A 21,671-nucleotide genomic window follows, 5' to 3' on the forward strand; every position below is an offset into this window, starting at 1 on the left:
TCTACTATCCCAATACATCAGTGTGTGTGTAGCTTTATAATTTTACTTTATTTGCACCTTAAGTGACCTTCATTTTTACGTGCGAATCCGCCACAAAAATCATATAATTTATAACAAAAAAACGTATTGATTGGGCGTTAACGTTCGCGTGGCTTCGAGGCATAGCAACATCGCGTGTGGAAGCATTCCTTAATTATGTTGATCGATAAAATATCCACGAATAAGTAAATCAAAGTGTGTTAACGAACCAATCCTTAATGGTTTGTGCGTCACAGAAAAATAACTAGGTACTTATAAACTTTCGCGTTGCATAATTATATGTATGTTAACCGCACATAGAAATGGTATCATTTCTAAACGTCTGGGAAATAAAAAAGCTATGTGCGCGTTCAATACCTGTCGTTTAATATATTAATTATAGATAATCAATTCAAACCAAATTCAGAAATTAGACCTTCAAATGTACTTTTTCATGTTATCATCTAAATTAAAAAAATATTTACCAAAGCTATAAACTACTAGCATTTCAGAACAACTATAGACGAGAAGAAATGTCGAAAGAAACTCGTAGTGTTCGTCAATATCATGCCAGAAGGGCTTACCATTTTAAAAAAATATATGTAAGTATATAATTTTTTCTCAGATGTATAACAATGTACACAATAATGGTCAAAAGGTATACGCAAACTAAACATATTATGAATACTTATTATTATTTACTATAGTATTAAGAGGTGAAAAAAAATATCAATACACATAGTCCAAGTTGAAACATTTTGCATGTCGATCTAGAAACAATGTATTGTGCAACAAAAAAAACATAGTTCCGATTGAAAATTTATTTTCCGCCGGCACACGTTCCGATAGTAAAACGTGGCCGGTTGTTTTTCGTTTTACGATTGTGTGCTCGCGTTAAATTTGAAGCAACATTTTTTTTGTATACGTACTTACATTAAGTGCGCAATTTAATATCAGTGCGAAACGATTTTGTTGAAAAATCTGAGTATGACCTGAAACGCTTAGGCAATGTTTCAGAAAAATGTACATCTGTTACAGGCCCCACTTCTCCGTTTCGCTCCGTTGTCCTGCCGTTGTTACTGACGTTGTCCGTTGACCGATGTCAAAGTGACAACGTCTGTGTCAAAACCTACTAACGAAGCCACGACATGTTGCGTCATGGCAACGGAGCACAAATGGTTAAGACTAAGCCTGTGGATCGAAAGGTCTCAGGTTCGTATCCTACTCGTGCCATATGAGTTTGTATACCAATCTGACTCATACATAGTAGTTAATATACAAAGGAACATAGGCAAAGGAAAACATCGTGAGGAAACCTGCACACTGGTTGACAGTTTAGTTCCCTAGTGTGTATGCGCCTACCTGCCACTAGATGGCGGTAAGTAGTCGTAAAAATCATGTCAGATGCTTTTAGGCGACTTGAATAAAATCTGACACCAGTGTTAGCAATAACACACTCGATATGATATGATGTGAGCTTCATTATTCTGCTTCCATTCCATTTAAATTAATTTGTTAAACAACTTCGTCATATTTCTCATGATAAAATCAAATTAACCTCTGTCACGACACCAGAATGATCTTTTAGACCTTTTCGACATCACCTTCACGGAAGAACTAATTCGACTTCCCATTAAAAACCTGGTCACTTATTAAAAAAAAACCGGTCGATTGAGAATCGGACTTGCAGCGAGGTTTCAGGGCCAACTTGTAGATATGTGTACAGCTTATACGATCGGACAGGCGAACTAACAAAAGAACGAGCGAACGAACGAATTTATTATCTGAACCCAAAAAAAAAAGAACAATTTTTAAAGGTACATTTGGCTGGACCATTCAAAATTGATATTTAATAGGCCCCAAATATGAGCTGAAAAGGTAGGTATAGTCAACAGCATACCATCCCATCCAAATTCATTGTTCAAACTCACCGTTATTACCGCGCTATTGTTTCCTTCATGCAGAGTAACTTGATGTGCCGTTGACATTGTATGGGCCATGTAAATACGGTTCATTTTCCTTTTGGATCAGATTTAAAAGATGCAATGGTTAAAAAACCGACATATTCATAATATAAAATAGATTCATATTTTATATTATTTGAGATAAGCCTCCCTGGCCACTCGAAATGGGAACGATGCGCTAATTGCAAGTCGTGTGATAATTTTGCCAACCAAATTAATGACACACACATCTTAACACATTGCAATAAAGTTCAAATTTAAATAGGGCAACTGTAAGCGTAACTTTGCAAAGTTATGTGGAGCAAAGTTATTAAACTGCATCATGCGTACAAGATGGCCGTATTAGAAGTGGATAAGGTGAGTTATTGCTTATTTTAATTGTAAGTTGAGGTTGTTTTCATATCGAACGAGGCTCGATTGCCGGGTTGTGCCTACAGCGAAGCCTCCTAAGTTTATAAAGCGAATTATTTTTTAAATATACGTTTAAAAGCCGGGAGTTGATATTGAAGTTTTATAAAGCCAATATTATTAGGTATTTTTCTTATGTGTTTTTGTATTTTCAAGTTATAAAAAAATATAAAAAAAGTCGGTTCAGTGTGTGACGGTTTTCCAATTAATAGAAGTGGTGTTGTTGTGGTACCTAGTATTGGTCGCTCTATTTCGTCTAATAATTTGAGAACGAATCCAATAATGTTCAATTGCGGATCATATTGAATTATCGTACTAATATTATATAGCGAAAGTTTATGAGGATATAATATGTGTATTTTTGCTACTCTTTCACGCAAAATCAACTGGGCGGATTGTTATGAAATTTGGTACTTTTTATTTCGATATTCCCAGGAGCGAAGCGCCGGGGCGCAACTAGTTTTAACATAAATTTACGAGTAAAAGGGTGAGCTAGTGTTGACAGGATACTGTAACAAAAGATCTTTGGCCACAAAGTAACCATCACATGGGTCCTCCCCGATATCGTTGCAGGCGTCCATAGGCTGTGGTGATTAGTTCCCATCGGGTAGGCCGTATGCCTGTGTGCCTGTACGATAGTATAAAAAAATAAAATCATCAATTACTAACTTTTTAGTAATTTATCTCCCATAATAATCATTAATATTGCATCGTTATTTTCAACCAAATGTGTGTAATATCTGATATTAACTCGTATACATCTAACATCTCATTTCTGTTTGTTATGGTCCGAACAATGACCACTTATTTCCATAGATCGATAGTACCTAATATTATAAAATGCTATAGTCAGAACGTGTTTATATTTGAACCCTTTCAGGGACCGACCCGATTGCTCCATGATCTTCCGTATGTCGACGGATCTAAGCAGAAATTGTATGGAGTTTTGACGTACGTCGACAAAAATCAATAGAGCAGGATGGAGCAATACAAGTATTACAAGCATCTGTGTCACAATATAACAATGTAGGCGCGGTCTTCGGTTGGAAGTACCATGCATACTACATACACATACATACAAAATTTTTGTCAAGAAACTGGCTAAGATGTAATTATTTGAACTCATCATAGTGTGTCTCTGACCGAATATCTTTTGGTAATATTTTTGGTTCCGATCAATAATTATTCTTACTGTTCAACTCGTCGTAACAAGTTCTTTTTTTATCAATAGGTTTTATAATGGAAATAAAAATGCAAAAGTTTATGAGTATCACAACGACCTGAACCAATTTGTATTAAGTTGGAGTATAATACACATAATACACAAAATAAGTTAAATCTAAGGTTGTTCAAGTATTTTGTTTGCCTTTCAATATCATACTAGAAACACACGACGAATATGGAAATTGCTTTATCAATATGTGATAGTGGCGGTTATGTCACCGTCACAATGGCCGGTCATTAGATGGGTGACCTGTATGATCCGATACATAATGTATTATTTTGATCGGATCCGTGAAATCTATTATCGTGAACTCCTCTGTGCTTCAGAAGGCACGTTAAGCAGTCGTTAAAACCCGCCAATCCGGAATGGGCCGGCTTGGTGGGTGGCCCATACTCTTCACCCATCCATAAAGGCCTGTGTCCCAGTAAGTAGGACGTTTAAATGGCTGTTGAAAGATGATGCTTTATTAATTAATTTATTAAGTTTATCTATTTGTTTGTACGTCTGTGTGTCTACACAAAGCTACTAAACAAATTAAAGCGAAGCGTCTACACCCTTCGGCTCATTGTGTTTCTCTGCTGTTAATTGTGGCTCAAGTTATAGAAATATGAACTATATTGTATAATAATGGGATTAAGTTATTATATTTTTACTCCCGACAACCAGAAGTTTAACATGTCTGTATAATTTTGTAGTAAATTTTTTTGAAAGATACCCAATCCATGGGGCTGACATTGCGACTATTTATTTACCCAATAAAAAGAGAAAAAATTGCATTTTTATTTGTAATTAATAAACTCAAAAACCACAAGGCCGATTTTGATGAAATTTAGCACAGAGATAGAAAAAACCCTTAGGAGTGACATAGGCTACTTTTTAATATGGTTTTTTACCCGAGCGAAGCCGAGGCGGGTCGCTAGTTACTAGAATATACAACGTCAGGTCAATCAGCAGTGGACCCTGGTCTCCGACTCTCAATGGCTGAGGAAGTAAACCGGGAAAAACATAGAGAATGTGAGTGAGTCTACATAAAATCGAAACGCTTCAGTTCCTACCTGGTAACTGACCAAGTAACTGAATGCTGTCTACTCAATTGTTCCTATGTGACAACTATCTCCCGTTGTTCCATTGAACGACGACCTCGATGGCGCAGTGGTAAAGTGCTCGCCTCTGAACCGAGAGGTCCCGGGTTCGATCCCCGGTCGGGTCATGATGGAAAATGATCTTTTTCTGATTGGCCCGGGTCTTGGATGTTTATCTATATATGTATTTGTTATAAAATATAATATTGTTGAGTTAGTATCCCATAACACAAGTCTCGAACTTACTTTGGGGCTAGCTCAATCTGTGTGATTTGTTCATACATTATTATTTATTTATAATTTATAACCGTACCTCAAGCTTTAGTTGTAGGCCTATACAACACACTCTTTACCTAACACAAGTTAAAACTTACCTAATGTCACCTGAGCAGGGTTCAAATTTGATTGCCATATCAAGAAATATGATTAATGAAGTGTGAGAAACATTATTTATAGTTTAATACCAAATGCCGATTCTTTAGGGAACTGTATTAGGAAAAACCTATCGGATATATTACTGCCTACTAAGAAGCTTGGTTTGGGAATAAATTTACACGTTTAGTTTTCATTAGAATACATTATTATGACAAGCATTACCAGGTGGTGCACCCAAGATCGGCAACAGACGTGGGAACTTCTCAACGGTTTACTGCAGGGACATGATTTTTTGTCACACATTGAATACAATAAGATCTTTACAAACAATAAAAGCTTGTATCAAAAATGAAATTAAAAAAAAATGTATATTGAACTATTATAACTCTATTGTGGATTGTTTTGAAGCAATGTGGTGGCGGTCCATTAGACGGTTAAGACCGTCCGCCTGTGATCAAAAGGTCCCAGGTTCAAATCTTACGCATTTGCCAAATAAATGTGCATACCAATCTGACTCATGTGTAGTAGTTTTCATCGACCACAAGTGAAGGAAAACATCGTGAGGAGACCACACTAATTAAAATTGCCATGAAAGTCGTTGTGTATGTTTCATTCCACTTAGTGACCATGATCCACAGTAATACGACTGTAAGAATCTGTAATGGTTTGTTTTATGTTTGTCATAAATATCACTATAAAAAAGTATTGTATTTAGACATAAAATTAGTAGGATCTATAAAATTATTTGAACGAGTTATCAATTTGCCTTCAGCATATTACATAACAGCGAGCGTTTTTAAACTGACGGAACCTTATGTAAAACATATTTAAAACAATATCAGAAACCTATTTAAATTCTTAACTTTTTCTAAGTAAACTCTGAAGCTCTTGAGCATATTTTCTTATCTCGACTTAATCTTTTTTTTGTGTCAGATTTTATCTCTTAAAATATTCTTCTTCACTTTCCCCTAATCATAACCTATTTTATAGGAGACTTTACGGGTTCATAACACAGATTATGAAAGAAAGGAGTTATGAAATAAAACAAATCTAGTCAGATTTGTATTTAACAAATCACTAAATTTGTTAATTTGTTTTGGATAATATTCATATTATTGACTAATAATAATATGTTCCATGGAAAACAAAATTATTTGGATAATATTCATACATAAAACAAAATTAGTGACTTGTTTAATACAAATCTGACTAGATTTGTAATTATCAAATCACCAGTTTTGTCATATTATCCATAGAAATCCCGGCGACAATTTGGTGTTGATTATCATGAAAATGGCAATCCAGGATATAAAACAAAACCAGTAGTTCCATAACGGGGCTGTTGATAGTACTAGTGATAATAAACGGATATTTTAGAGATTCTCGCAAGCGACTTGCCTGAAAAGCATTCTTCAGTTCTAACGATTCTGTCTTATTTTTTAAAACTTGTAACAATGATATTACTATTTGAAGTTTTATATTTACACTGTTATATTGTGTATATAAATAAATATATACTCTCCGTAAAATATATTTCCGCCTTCTATGATCTAGATTGGATTACGTCCCATAACCAGGCTGTAGGACGACAAATGATAGCCCATAAATTTCTTCATCTTGACGCGTGTCGCTTATGTTACGCACATTTTGAGATGAACACTATATTTATGTTTTCAAAACTGTACTTTCACTTCTCTCGCTTGCTTTTTTATTCTATACTAGCCCCCCGTCCCGACTTCGCACGCAGGTTATAGTTAATGTCAAGTTGACTGGTGCAAATCAGATTTTTAAGATTCTGTTGCACCAATCAATTTTGAAGTAAACATTAACTTGCCCAGTAAAACGCAAAGATTTTGCATAAACGACGGCGGCACGCTGGTCAAAGTCAACGTCAAAGCTGACTGGCGCAAATCACTCTTAAATTATTTTGTTCGTAGGCTTTCGTTATTTCGTAGCTATGTTCGTAGCACTCGTAGCAAGTCGTAGGCTGTAAAGAGATCTCGTAGCGTACAAGCTACGCGCTATACCATTTTCTATGCAACGTTGTGTTTTAAATATTGATTTATATTTGATAGTTTTATGAAAATTAATTAGGGAATCTTTAAGCAACCATTTAAATCAGAGTAATGATTATAGATTTTGTTTTGATATAGATTATTTTCCATATAATTGCATTTATAATATACGAAACGCCATTCTTACTGACCCATAATTTACATGTGTATATTATGCGTATAATATTTATGTTTATCGTATAATTTTATGTCTTTATGTTGCCAATGCCTCTTTTTTCCATCCTTTTCTTTCGGGGATCTACTGGAAGAAATTTGTATAAAACTCAGTAGTACCTTTCTTTGTACGTAGTTTTATTATATATGTAAGTTTTACTTTTACTCTGTTATATTGTGTACATGTAAAAGTAAATAAAACATATTTTAATGGTAAATAACGAAATAACACATTTAAGTATTTGTAATGAAATAAAAGACATAGTGAAAATTAATATTTAACTAATATTTATTTATTTAATTCGCCCAAACCCCCCTCCCCCGTCGTCGGAAACAGTTCTATTGAATAGACAATATGTATACAAAGCTTATTTACAATTTTTACGGTACTAAGGCAAGGAGGCTCTTGCTATCTATGAAAATATTATCCACAGGTATAACCTATTAACGAAAATAAAACAAGATATCTGAAAATTTTTAGAAACAATAAAAAAATCACCTTGAATTATCAATTTGAGATTACATTAAAAATACAAAAATGAAATTTTAATAACATCTGTTTTGCTATGCAGGTTATATACCAAATTAACAGGAACTACTCTATGATTTTTTTATAGATTCCATAAATCTATTCTACTCATATTTCACTCTTGTCTTTCATGTTGTAAACTTATTATATATAACTGCATACACATGTATTTTTAAGTATAACTACTCTTGTTATATTTATTATCAATATATTTTTGTTTTTTTTTAAATGGATAATTTATAATATCTAGGATATAGTTTCATATTTTTATACAAAAAAGAAAAAAAAAAACATTTATTTGTCAACATAATATTAAGTATTTGGCATTGATAATATTAATATTAAAATACATATTGCTTTTACTGTTTAAAAATGACTAACGATAAATTAATTGAGCATTATGAAAAACAAAACACTAATTTAAAAAATACTGACAGCTTTTAATATTTAAGAGGTTTTTAGGCCAGCACTATGCTTATATTTAACATATAATTGACTACATAGAAGTAAAACTTATAGAAGGAGTGTCGTATACAAGAGTATAAAATTTTTACAAGAGTATAAAACATTTACTTGTAAAACATATACGTGATTTGTGATCTTCAAGTGTCTGAAAGTAACATAGGTATCTATTATGTTAGATTATGGAGATCGAGTATGTCATGCACATTCAAATGGTCAAACCGGTAGCGGCGTCGTGGATCGGGTCGGGAGGTTCCCTCTATTGTGGTTGAGCTTCGCGATGGCTGACTCACGCGTCAACTCGTGAACGGGGGCTGCCGGGGGAACTGGTCAGCTCGATCTTTTATTAAAAGTTTTTTTTTTGTTTGGTTAATTATACATATATATATATATATATATATATATAAGTATATATATTTTCCTTTCATCAGCACTTGATCACAATCATAATATGTTTCAGTATACCTTTTGACCATGTACTTTATTATGTACTTATGTTATATTACTGATAAAAAAATATATATAAATTTATATTTAAAAAATGGTAAGCCCTTCTGGCATAATAGGGACCAACACTGTTTGAATGAGTTTCTTTCGGCATTTCTTCTCAGCAGTGGTCGTTCCGAAATGCTAGTAGTTTGTAGCTTTGGTAAACATCATTTAATTTAGATTATGACGTAAAAAGTGCCTGTGAAGGCCTAATTTCTGAATAAATGATTTGATTTTGATTTTGATTTTGAAAATAAAATTAAAAAATATATATATTCAATACATGAAAATACAAATGAAAAAAACAAAAACAAAAGATGAGCGTCTATTAATTCGAGTCTGGTGGAGTTAAAAGTATTATTGATAATACCTATTGTTTTACTTTTAAATTTCGAATGTTTAAGTTAACTTCAAAGTTCACTTTTCTGTTTTGACACCCCTTCTATATTTACTTAGGAATGAAGTAATACTATATTAACACTGAAAAACTTTCACTGGGCTCGCGATTGAAAGTTTTTGAGCATTTCTATTCGATAATATGACAAATAGTAAGAATATATTTTATACATCTACAAATGCTACAACCCTTGCTTTTTAAACAAGAAAAAAAAATAAACAAATAGTTTTTCTACTTAAATATTGTCTTAATTTTCTAAATAAATCTTACAAATTGTCACATTACTCTTATGGTTTATATAACTTATGTAAACATATCTAAATACGTATTAAGAATTCATCTACAACATACACTTTTACAATGTCTTTGACATCTTCAAAAGCAATATGACCGATTCATATTATTTTCTTATTAATATATATATAATTTCTTAACCAGATTATAAATAAAGAGACTTTTATATATTAATTAAATCTAACGCTTATATTACACAATCTAATAGTTTATTGTCAGTTCTGAACTTTAAGGTCAAATAAAAAATATACATACGACATACCTACTTATTTACAATTACCAAAATTTGCTCACAAGCTGAAAAATCACTATACATTTAATACAATATACTACACGAATAACTTTTTTATTCAACCAATTCTATACATCGAAAGCACACGTTCCAACGCCTCGAATTAAGCAGTATTGTCCTTATGAATAACATTTGAATTCAAATTGTTCGAATTTCGAAAAATGTGCGTAATTTTTTTTGCTTCTCGGACTTTCAAAAGTATTACGCTCACCGACCGACATACATGGACTAGGTGATGTGGAAATCTCCCCGTAAGAGCCTCGTGAAGGTCTTTTTGAATTGTTGGTTAGCTAACGCGTAGCAAAACGGATTTATAGGACTATTCGCGTAGCATAAAAAGTAAGAAAACATGTAGATATGTTTATTGATGCAAGGAGGATTCGTACAAAAACCCTCGACTAAAGCCAATATGTGGTAAGGGGTCCAGCAAATTACAAATGCCCCTAAAATAAACGATATCGTTCTGAATGCTTTTCTTGCTCTATTTTCCGACTTGGATTTCTGCCGGCCGATACTCGGGAATAAACCGTCCCGCTTCGAACGCTTAACTTTAAATTTTTTTCCTATGTTTTTGACAAACTCTTTCTTAGAGTCACCGCGGCCTGACCCAGTTACTGCCGTACTGGAAATATCACTATTCTCTACAGCTGGGCTCACTGGATTTAGTTTTAACGGAGAGACTTTTACGTCAGCTGTTTTGGCTGACTGATGTTCATTATTATTGGAAGACGTCGATACAAGTGTGATCACGGGCTTAGACCGTTCCCCTGTCGTTAAACTTACCTCCGTATTCACTTTAATTGGTTGCGGAGGAGAGAAGTTTGATTTAGGTGGATTCACTTTAGCTTCTGCAGTGGCTCTTATTAGTGCAGCTTGTAATAAAGAAGTGTTTGTAACAGTACCTGAGTTGTGTGTAGGAGGAGATGGCGGTTCGGTCGCAGTTGGAAACGTAACAGACGAAGGAGGACTTTCATAAGTAGGTGAGGCTAATATTACAGAACTCTCGTCCATATACCTCAAATCAGCACCGTCCATACCTACAAGAATATCGTACGACGAACCATCTCCTTTAACAACTCTGACCGTTCTAGTCCTAGATGATTCTGATTGAGAAGGAGGACTTTCAGATACTGAAGGACTACATCTAAATTCCGATGGTGGAGGAATTACTCTTTGAGCTATAGTAGTTGATACTTCTCGATGGTCGGACGGTGTAGCTACTCCGGATGACATAGGAGAAATGAGACTAGCTGTCGATAAGGGAATAGTTTGGCCAACAGGAACTCCACTACTTTGGGATGTTTCAGGATTGTCGGTGTCAAGCAAACTTTTCTCGGATATTTGCGAAAGTGAAGATTTTGCCTTCTCTACCTCGGGTTTAAATACAGGTACCTGCTTCAAGTCAGTTTTGATCATCATACCACCGTTCATACGCATATTGTTGAGTAACTGTAACGCACCAGTTTGCATAACCAAATTAGCTACCGAAGGTCTTTTCTTTATATTCGTCTGTGTAGTACTTTCGTCATCAGAATCAAAAGCAGGACTGCTAGATCTTTCTGCCTCAACTTGGTCTTCTTTCTTTTCTGCATCTGACTCAGCTGTTGTAGATGTCCCAGTTGCAGTGTTAGTACTTTTGTGAGCTGATGATTTTTGGCTAGAATTTGAATCAGTTGAACCACCTAAGTTTAGTAAGGGAGCTGCCAAAGATCCTTTTGAAGTTGAGTCTTTACGTACAGACTCTGACACTTTCATTTGATCTTCACTAGAGACAGTCGCTTTAGACAATCCTGAAGTACCTGCTGCCCGTCCAGCCATACCCGTCATAAAACCTGCACTCAACGCAACCATTGACTGCATCTTCCTTTGTTTAGCTTCACTTTTCTTTTGCATATCATAAGCAGTCTTAAATATTCCTGCATACAATACAATTAGAACGAAGAGCGTAGTCCAATAATATCCTATAATTAAAGCTGTATTGAATATTGGATCTTTCAGAAACTGAACGGCGCATTCGCCTTCTTGTAAATCCCTATATCCTACAAAATGTTCCCATCCAAATATGGTCGTAAAAAACAATAAGGCTGGTATGATCCACGTGATCGTAACCATCCAAATGACTCGGTTCTTCGTTCGCCAGGCCCTGTATCTGGCTGCAATCTTGACGCTGCAAAATCGGTCGACAGTGATGAGTAATACGGTATATTGAGAGACAAGACATACGGTGTAGTCGACAGAAAGCCACAAATCGCAAAGAAGAGGTCCAAGATGCCAATATCCTTTTAGTACGTAGTCTGTATAAAAAGGGATCGAGAGAGTACCTGCGGAAAAAGAACATCACTCATTTAATTCGATTAAGATAATTAAAGATCTAATTATTTTTTTTAAATGTAGATATATTTATAGAGCTCATAAATATTTGTTTACATTGAAATCTTTGTTGTTATCTTATACATTTCATATTATTATATTTCAACATATGTGATTCATTCAGTTTGATTAGACCAATAAATATTAGTTTTCAGTTAGAAATTGTTCATGATTTATCAAATTATCTTTGATAAATCTTGAACTGTAATATCATTAATATTATCAGTGATTTCTATTTTTTTATAAAAAAATATTTCAAAGCCAAACCTTCACAACTTACAAACGTGTGAAATGACATATTATAATATGATTAACAATTTCATTGAACTGAAACAAACCACATAAATAATATTCATTCCTTTTACAGACACTTGGGGGGGTTCGTTTGAATGTCTTCATTTTCACAGATCCAGTTCACTGAATTATGATCTAATTAACGGATGACTATGGTATGCAATTATCTGAGTTCGATTAAGATTAAGGCGAGTATCTTCGGTTGACCTGGTTTGATTCAATCTATATTATCTGGAAATGTCCTAGAATATTTTGTTTATATTCGCGTAAATAACTTAGTTAGAAGTTCCAGAGGGAACAGCTAATCATTATCCAAAATACGTTTTTCTCAGTAGCTACAACATATCCCATTTCTGGGCAAAAGCCTCCCGTCTCTCTTTCCACGTGTCCCTTTTTCGAAAGGAAAGTCGATAGGGACACGTGGAAAGGGATCCAATAGAATAAGAAATATTTTTAAAAAATTGATAAATGTTAATCTAATAAATATATTTAAACTAAGCGAAAGAATTTCGATTCTTTATAATGTCGTAATTTAAAAAAATGTTAACATATTTAACAAATTATTGAAAATTATCAACAAATATAATATGTAAAGTCTAAATATACGTAATTATGACATAAATTAAATCAAACATATTTGTTATGAGGAAACTGCACCATGCTCGGGCCAAACATATTTTGTCGTTTAATTAACCATCAGTCTTATAATATGCTTTCGGCAATGCTGTAAAAGAAATCTCACCTATCAAGAGGTCAGTGGCCGCAAGCGACGCGATGAAGTAGTTGCTCGGTTGCCGTATGGTCCTGTCCACGAGGAAGGCCAGTAGCACCAGTACATTCCCGCTCACTGTGAGGAGAATCACCAGGACCAAGCAGGTGGCGAAGATGGAAGAGAGCCAGAGGGGGAATGGCGGCAGTACCGGTTGCTGGGGACAAACAATCTAATTAAATTATTATGTACTAGCTGCGCCCCGATCTTCCCTTGGGAATTTCGGGACAAACCTTATGTGTTATTCCAGGTTATATTCTACCCGTGTACCAAATTTCATAATAATCCGCCCAGTAGATTTCGCGTGAAAGAGTAATAAATATACATATACACATGCACCCTCACAAACTTTCGCATTTACAGTATTAGTGGGATTATTATCACGCAGCGGGGTTTATTATGGTCGCAAGTCGTATCTTTGGCTTGTACATAAATTATAATTAATTGGGAATAGCATCAAGTAGCAATACTGAACAGTAAGAACTATCAATCCACTATATAACGTTATAATTAGCGTCGTTAAGGTCATAGTATACGCGTAACAATGTGCGTGTGGTCTGAGGGCCCACTTCTTGAAATTCTATGAAATTATGCTTGGGATTTAGTGAACATTCTAAGAGAATTGTGAAAGTTGGAATTAGATTTTGTGAAAGCCGAATAAGCGAGTTGAGATGCTTTACGAAAGGTCCTCAGTCCTCATTATATCACACCGCTTCCACCCAGCAAGATGACGTTAATTGAAAGTGAGCTTTGATGCATCCACTGTAGATAATACTTTACATTGGGAACAAATTAGCGGACTGCTAGCTGTCAGTCGTCCTTTCACACTTGCATAATATATGTATATGTATAAGTATATATTAATATATATACTTAATTGCTAATTAAGCAAGCATATTTGCTTAAGCATAATTGCTTAGGTTGCAATTAGGACCCGTCTATGCAAAACCAAAATAGTAAATAGCTATATAAAAAGAAAATTAATAGTTAACTGTGGAAAATTCCCAAAGCTATGAAGATGATAATCTATTCATAATGAAATCGTCAGCGGAACTTGAATTTAGCTTCAGTACTTATTATATTACTACGCTGATACTCGATCAAACTTATCAAATTATGACGGAGACTGTGTAAGAAAATTGCCGTAGATATAAGGCATTTAATACGGCCAGGTATATCTTAGGTAATGCCCGGAATCCAGGGCTCCATTAGGTAAACTAACATAGCATTGTATAGTTTGTGCACTTTAAAACATCTATCTCTACACTACCCAGTCCACGGGTCGTTTTTTATGACGTGGCCCGAAAGTTGTGGATGGTACAATTTCGTATTTTTTTTCTGGATATTTCCAGCCAGTTTATTATATACAGTATTTCTTTAACCTTTGCGCTTGAATCTCACAATATATTTTATAATAATGGGAACTGGGATTTAGCATGAATGGATTTTTTACATAGTTTATGTATGTAGCTAACGAATCTCTAGATGACGTCAGGTGTATTCGCCATGATCGCAATCTTGATAGTTATTTACTATTTTTAATGATTATTACGGTTCGAGTTTTAATAATGATTGGAAATATTGAGTTGGATTCAGGTTCTCTATAGTAGCAAATGGAAAAAATACAAAAAAATATTCTACTCTGCTTTTAATCAACACCACGAATTTATTAACGTAATCTAAACAAAATTTAATAAGTGTGAAGAGGCCCCAGTCCAATTAATTTCCGAGTCCATTGGTACGATTACAAATTATATTACGTGCCGAATCGTCCAAAGAAAAAATTAGTCGTCGAGTTTTATTCGAGTTGAATTTTAGCAAACATGTGGGGCAGGTTGCATACAAAGTAGCATGGGGCGGCTCGGCAGGTATGAGTCGATAATAGTCTTGAATCGATTAGCCACTAGACTGTTGCAGTATGCAACTGTGAGCCGAAACGTATGTAGGTTTTTGCTGACTTTATAGACATAGGTACAACAGTACACAAAATATATCTTATATATGATTTGATTGAGTTATTAAAGAGATCTCTACCGATAATAACTTAGCTATTTATTTTGTCTATGACAATTACGATCATTAGTAAACACAACTCAGATCAAACTTTCTTAATTATCTCTATGCTAATCTCTATATCTCCATGCTAAAAACTGAAACTTTGATTGATACTCATGCAGGCTTTAAGACCTGAAATATTTAGTATGAGTCAAACCACGTGGCTGAATGTACTTAGTAGACAAAGACAGTTAGATTTAAAAGAGATAGCGGTTGACGTAAATTTTTTGTAAAATCACAGTGGAATATTAAAAATTTTGGGATTGTTCTCTACCCTGGCTTCACACCCTGGCTCACAACCGTGAGCGCAACTAGGAACAAACCGAAATTAGAGTGAGAGATATATACTTGTTATTCTGATTGTAGGTGATGTTATAAAACTTCTGAATAACAAAGCAATCTTTCATACCAATATCCCTGATTCTCCAAAAGAAACTGTCTCACCAATTCACCATTTGTAGCCAGGCTGTTCAGAGTGTTGTTGTAGAAGTAGATGTCAGTGAAGTTGGTGCCGTTCTGGCAGTCTGAGGAGGGCAGGCAAGTTCGCCTCATCTTCTGGAGTTTCCTGAATAAATAAATAAATAAATATAAATAAATAATATTAGGACAAATCACACAGATTGAGCTAGCCCCAAAGTAAGTTCGAGACTTGTGTTATGGGATACTAACTTAACTATACTATATTTTATAACAAATACATATATAGATAAACACCGAATACCCGGGCCAATCAGAAAAAGATCATTGTCCATCATGATCCGACCGGGGATCGAACCCGGGACCTCTCGGTACGGAGGCAAGCACTTTACCACTGCGCCACCGAGGTCGTCAAAAAAGAAGAAAAATACGTTTGTGTACAAAAATACATGAATAACTAACTGCGCCGCTTAGCGCTTAGCGTCCGTGAGAATTTCGGGATAAAAAGTACCCATGTGTTATTCTAGGTTATATTCTACCCATACGCCAAATTTCTCAACAATCGGTCCATTCATAATATTCGTAGGATTTAAAAAGTTATGTAGTCACGTCGTGCGGAAGTATCCGCTTAGTTATTATATTGATTGATGTCCTTGAAGAAATAGCTGCGATGAAGTTTGTTGTGCCGCTTCTTCATCATCACCTATAAACTATATGTCGGCAATAGACTTAATGTCATCGAACAATTACTTAAACCTAAGTGTAAATCGAACTAGTCAACTTTAATGCTAATTTTAACCTTCGCAGAAAAACGAAAAGTACGACATTTTGTCTAAACGAGGAGGCGTGTAGGTTAAAGTTATCGTCAAAGTTGACTGGTGCAACACACACTTAGTATTCAAAACGACAAATGGTAAGACAAGCGTCTCTATCTTTAGTTACTTCCTCAAACATAAACCGTCCGAACCCAATGTCCTTCCTATACTATTTTACAATGTATTTAGCTTCCTCTAAACAGTCGGGTGTATCGATGTTTTTTAAGTTTTAAATATCTTGGACATCTACAATCGGGGGAAACAATTAAATTAAGTGAAATTATCTGATAAAATGAACGATGGGAAAAAAATCTCGTTTGAAAGAACATGTCTCAAGTTTCAAAAAGAGGCGAACATCCAAATTGTTTGTTGACATTTCCCATCAATCTTATTATTAGCACGGGTAACTTGAGACTGTACATAAAAATAATTATGGAAAACATCGTATTTTTAATTTTGACGATGACCATTTTGAAGGTGCTGTGTTTGAAACAGAGAACGAACTAAAGAAGGAACTAAGAAGAGAAGTAAACAAACGAAGATAACTTATGGTAGTATAATTAAACACCTAAACCCTAGACAGAACGCCATGGCGCAGAAGGATTAGCAAAGCCCTATTTGACGTAGGAAAAGACAAAGATATTAAAAAATAAGAACTCTGGAACATAACTAAAATCGCTCTGCTACTCGTACACACAGCATGAAAACTGAACATTTTGTTGCATACCAAATCTCGAATAGCATTGTGCGAAGTAACAATGGTTTACTGTACTTTCCTGAAGTGCTTTCCACAAATACGACTGACGGAACATTGTGATAGAAGTCTGTCACTATTTTATATTTTACTAGCAGCTAAAATATTATATGTAATAGTTTACATTTATTGACAAATTATATCCTTCTCTTTACTTCAAACTGCATCTATGCAAATTTCAAGAAAAGCGCGTAGCAAACAAACTTACTTTCGCATTTATATCGTTAAGGAGTGTGACTGAGACTTATCAACATTAAAATTAACAGAGCATTCTTGGTTTATTTTCAGACACAAATAAAATCAAAGTTAAATTATAAAACAAACTTTTACAGCGATTGCATTTTTACTACCAATATTTAAGTTACAAATTCATACCCAATTCTCATACTCAAGCTATTTGATTTGGCCCAATCGTAGACTGTTGGTAGAGGGCAAATTTTATGAGATTCGATAACCCGCCATCGTAAAATAGTAATCATTTGCTCTGTATTGCTTTGGGATTTCGGATAAGTTGTTTTCAAGTTTCAAAGCTGTTCCATGGATGGTGGTGTATATAAATTAAAACATGTTCTTTAGAAAAGAAAAATAATAATATTTAAAGAAAAGTTTTACAAGATTTCATTCGTGGTTATGGACTTTAGGAGATAAACGCTGTCTGATTATAAACTATTTTTTTTTAATTAATTTTGTTAAAATGTAAATATATAATACTAGATGTTGCCCTGGGTTTCGCTCCCATGGGAATTATGAGATTAAATGCATATAGCAATCTTGGATAATGTGCCTTTTTAATGGTGAAAGAATTTCTGAAATCGGTTCGGTAGTTTCGGAGATTATCCGCCTAAAACATACACTCACAATCGCTTACATCTTTATAATACAGTATATAGTATAGATAAATGCATAGGGATAAAACACACAGAGCGAGTTAGCCCCAAAGTAAGTTCGAAACTTGTGTTATGGGATATTAAATCAACAATACTATATTCTATAAAATAATATACATATAGATAAACATCCAAGACTCAGGTCAATCTGAAAATGATCATATTCCATCTTGATTAATATTGTGTAATATCAAAACTTCAGCAGGATTTTATCCTTCGTCTGTTCCCGCGTTATTTCGATTATATGGAGCATCGCACATTATAAGCTAAAAAGTATGCAGGTTACCCGATTCTCAGTTAATACATCGTTCATTTACAGTAAATTACCTAAAAATGCGTTAATCTTGTAACTGGCATAGTTATGAGATTAACGCATTGTGAGTTTTAGGGCTTGTTTCATCGCTTGCGGTATAGCATCTATTAGTCTATATGTAACATATCGGACGGAAGGTAGCAGCTGGAATCAATTAGGTTTTATGATTCGTTTTGAGTTTATGTTATTATAATTTTTGTATAATGTGAGTTACGGGAGAACATTTTTTAATCTATCTTGGTACCTAATTTACGCTAAATAGATATTATAGAACTAACTGATCAATTCAGATCAGGTTAGATTTGTCGAATTATAATATAGCATTTTTTCAGAAAATAGTGAAACAGGTTCTTAAAATTATGATTTCAAAGAAAAATATAATAAAATCTACTAACCATTGTGTAATAAAACTGGTGCCGATTGTAAATATAGTCGTGGAGGTGTTCACGTCGACTAGCTCTGTGGAGTTCATGGTTCCAAGGCTGCGTTTATTGTCTCCGTCAATGGCGGTTCTATGATCGTATCTGGAACAAAACGAACGTGGTTAGCTCTTGATTGTGTGTATTTTATTTTTAGAATCTGCTTTCTATTAGCTTCTGCGACAAACTACCTCGTTTGGCAAAATCAATGTAAGTTTATTCTATTTCATCTGCTACTCCCGGTGGGTAGCGTTTAGCTGAACTGCATAGCCTATTTGTGCACTGTGACACACAAATACATATCAGTTTTATTATATGTTTAGTATAGTTAATTTTCTTTTAATTATTATTATGTAAATTGTGTGTTACAGCAGAACAAATAAACAATTTATCTATCTATCATCGTAGGCGTTTAATCTTTAATTTCATCGCAGCAAAAGTAATTTGTTTTGGCAAAGAAATAGTTTTATTTATTTAAAAAGCTGCGTATTAGTCACACGGGTAGACAATAAGTTGTAACACATATACGTTTTATTCCGAAATTACCACTGAGGCAGTACCTGACGGCGAAGCTAGTAAACAAAAAACAAACAAACCGAAATTAATACATCCAAGAAAACAAGGAGCGCAATGATAAAAAGATAAAAGGCGCAAAGACAAAACATTATCGAGTTACACTGACGAACTCCTTTGAGCTGAACCAATCCCATTATCTTTATCGAATGACAGAACGTAAGACTGGCCAAGCATGAAACGTGTTTGTAATAACCTAAATAAAAAAAAAATATGTTAAAGATATATGGTGTATGAACATCTTTATTTCGAAATTTTCCCATTTTTTTTTAAATGCAAATATGTTTTGCAAACTTGTACGTATGTATTTTTTGCAAAATTTGTGCGCTTAAAAAGTTAGTATTAATATATATTTTAAATTTATTAGATTCGTATCTTTTCTGTGGTTGTAAATTTCATTCTCACTTAATTCCACAATCCACATATACCTTTGGGAATACCATTGGGAAAGTATCTGCTTTAAATCAGTTAAAATACCGACTGCATTATGCGTATGCGTGTACGTTTTTTTGTATAATATAACAAATGCGACTATGCAATGCAGCCAGTCACCGTTCCGTACAAAATCCGACCGACCGCCTTGACAGCCGATTGAAGGTTCACAGGGTGTATTGTAAAAGACCTTCCGATATTATTTATTTATATAGTTTTATAGTTGGGGCTAAAATAAAAACACGTAATAGGGAAAAGTAATCACAGGGTTCCACCGTTTCGTGACTTGTTTACACGCCATTCAGGATGTGGATCAGAACATACTGTAGGTACTTTCACTGAATTTCATATCAAATAAGTCATAAAACACGGATGGTCGACATAAAAAGGCCCTTTTTTACACGACCGCAGCAAAAAGGAGTAATTTTTTAAGGCTTCGAAGTATGTGTTCCAATTCCGGCAACTTTGATTCATTTAGGTCCTATAACATAAGCCAATTTTGACGTTAACTTTAACCGGCGCATAATTTAATTTAAAGATTTAAGTAGTAATTGAGTAGAAGTAGAAGTTTTCGCGTTGGGCGCCCTTTTCGCATTGGACCACAATAAGTATCCGTAAGCGATCCGAGTACACCAAACTATTTTTGGAACGAGTAGACTTCCCCCTTCTTTGGTCGTGTGCTCACTGCTTTGCGTCGTGATGTGCCCGTCCCAACCTCTTCAAGATCTCTCTCCACTTGTGATCTTTAGCTTGTTCTAGAGCTTCGGAGACCTTGGTGTTCGGGAGATTTTTCACTTGGTCGGACCGGCGTACAGGGCTACGTTCTTTGGGTCTTCTTCCGTCCATCCTTCCAAAAGTCTCTCTAACTTATCGATTGGAGAGAATTAGCTAGAAAGAAATAATCAGTAAATAATTTATATGTACCAAATGAATATTTTTTCTTTCTTCTTTCTTTCTTTCAACGAAGAGGTTTTTAACCGAATTGGAGATAAACATCCTGAAATACATTGAAAATAGAACAAGAAAAATGTCAGGACACTTGATACGACATGATATAGAAGATTATAGAAGGAAAAGTGGTAAGAAGAATGGGCCCAGGAAGACCAAGAGATAGTTACACCAGACAAATTAAAGAAAAAGTTGGTGTCGTGTCGTATCAAGAAGTGAAGGTTTTGGAAAGAGAACAATGGAGGGAACTCCACCGACAAGAGCCTCGCTCTTAAATTACATGATAATGTTCTATTTTGAGTGCCTTCAGGAATCACAAGAAGAAAAAAGTACGGCTGAGTTATTTTCTCACGCCTTCATCATGCGTGAATCTGAAATAAACACTAGGTACAAGCGATTGTAACTATAATTACGTATCCTATTCCAATACCTAACCGGTCACAGTTCATAATCCTGTCGGGACACATCTCACGGGTGGGGTTAATCTACGTAATACTTGGAATTACATTGACTAAATTGGACCCGAAACTAACATACGTCATGTTACTTAAAGTAGACTGTATTATAATGTCTCAATGTTCTCTGTGAAGCTTTATCTCTCTCTCTTTTTCATTTGAGCAAATTTTCGTTTGCATTCTAATTATCCTTATCCTATACAAATGTTTTACACTGTATTGATTCTACAGTCAAATATTTTTGTTTTGTAAATCTTATGGTTAAGGAAATCATAGATTTATTCGAAATTTATAAGGAGCAATATAACTCCACCGAAGAAGCACTATCTGTGTCGTCATACAATATTAGACTGTGACAAAGGCGATCTTCGAAATTCGTGTGGTAGGGATTTGTATAAGTCATACTC

At 34.5% G+C, this 21,671-nt stretch overlaps 1 protein-coding gene and 1 long non-coding RNA gene across 3 annotated transcripts in view; one reads left to right on the forward strand and one right to left on the reverse strand.

Annotated features, from left to right (window-relative positions):
- Positions 1 to 846: 846 nt before the first annotated feature.
- On the forward strand, positions 847 to 4,743 carry LOC128671622 (uncharacterized). Its single transcript, XR_008404863.1, has 3 exons — positions 847 to 1,230; positions 2,248 to 2,339; positions 3,271 to 4,743. It is a non-coding gene; the product is annotated as an uncharacterized LOC128671622 (long non-coding RNA).
- Positions 4,744 to 7,618: 2,875 nt separating this feature from the next.
- mAChR-B (muscarinic Acetylcholine Receptor, B-type) overlaps positions 7,619 to 21,671 on the reverse strand; it is a 30,287-nt gene continuing 16,234 nt past the window's right edge. Inside the window, exons 3-6 of one of the 2 annotated variants that reach the window (XM_053748279.1) lie at positions 18,833 to 18,961; positions 15,696 to 15,816; positions 13,170 to 13,353; positions 7,619 to 12,084 (exon numbers count right to left, since the gene is read on the reverse strand). In XM_053748279.1, coding sequence (XP_053604254.1) covers positions 9,992 to 12,084; positions 13,170 to 13,353; positions 15,696 to 15,816; positions 18,833 to 18,909 — 2,475 coding nt within the window. In that variant the 5' untranslated portion in view covers positions 18,910 to 18,961 and the 3' untranslated portion in view covers positions 7,619 to 9,991. Of the gene's footprint in view, positions 12,085 to 13,169; positions 13,354 to 15,695; positions 15,817 to 18,832; positions 18,962 to 21,671 lie in introns of those variants that run through there. The other variant, XM_053748280.1, reaches the window with a different exon arrangement.

Source organism: Plodia interpunctella, chromosome 7 (assembly GCF_027563975.2).
Source record: "Plodia interpunctella isolate USDA-ARS_2022_Savannah chromosome 7, ilPloInte3.2, whole genome shotgun sequence".
Taxonomy (NCBI): Eukaryota; Metazoa; Arthropoda; class Insecta; order Lepidoptera; family Pyralidae; genus Plodia; species Plodia interpunctella.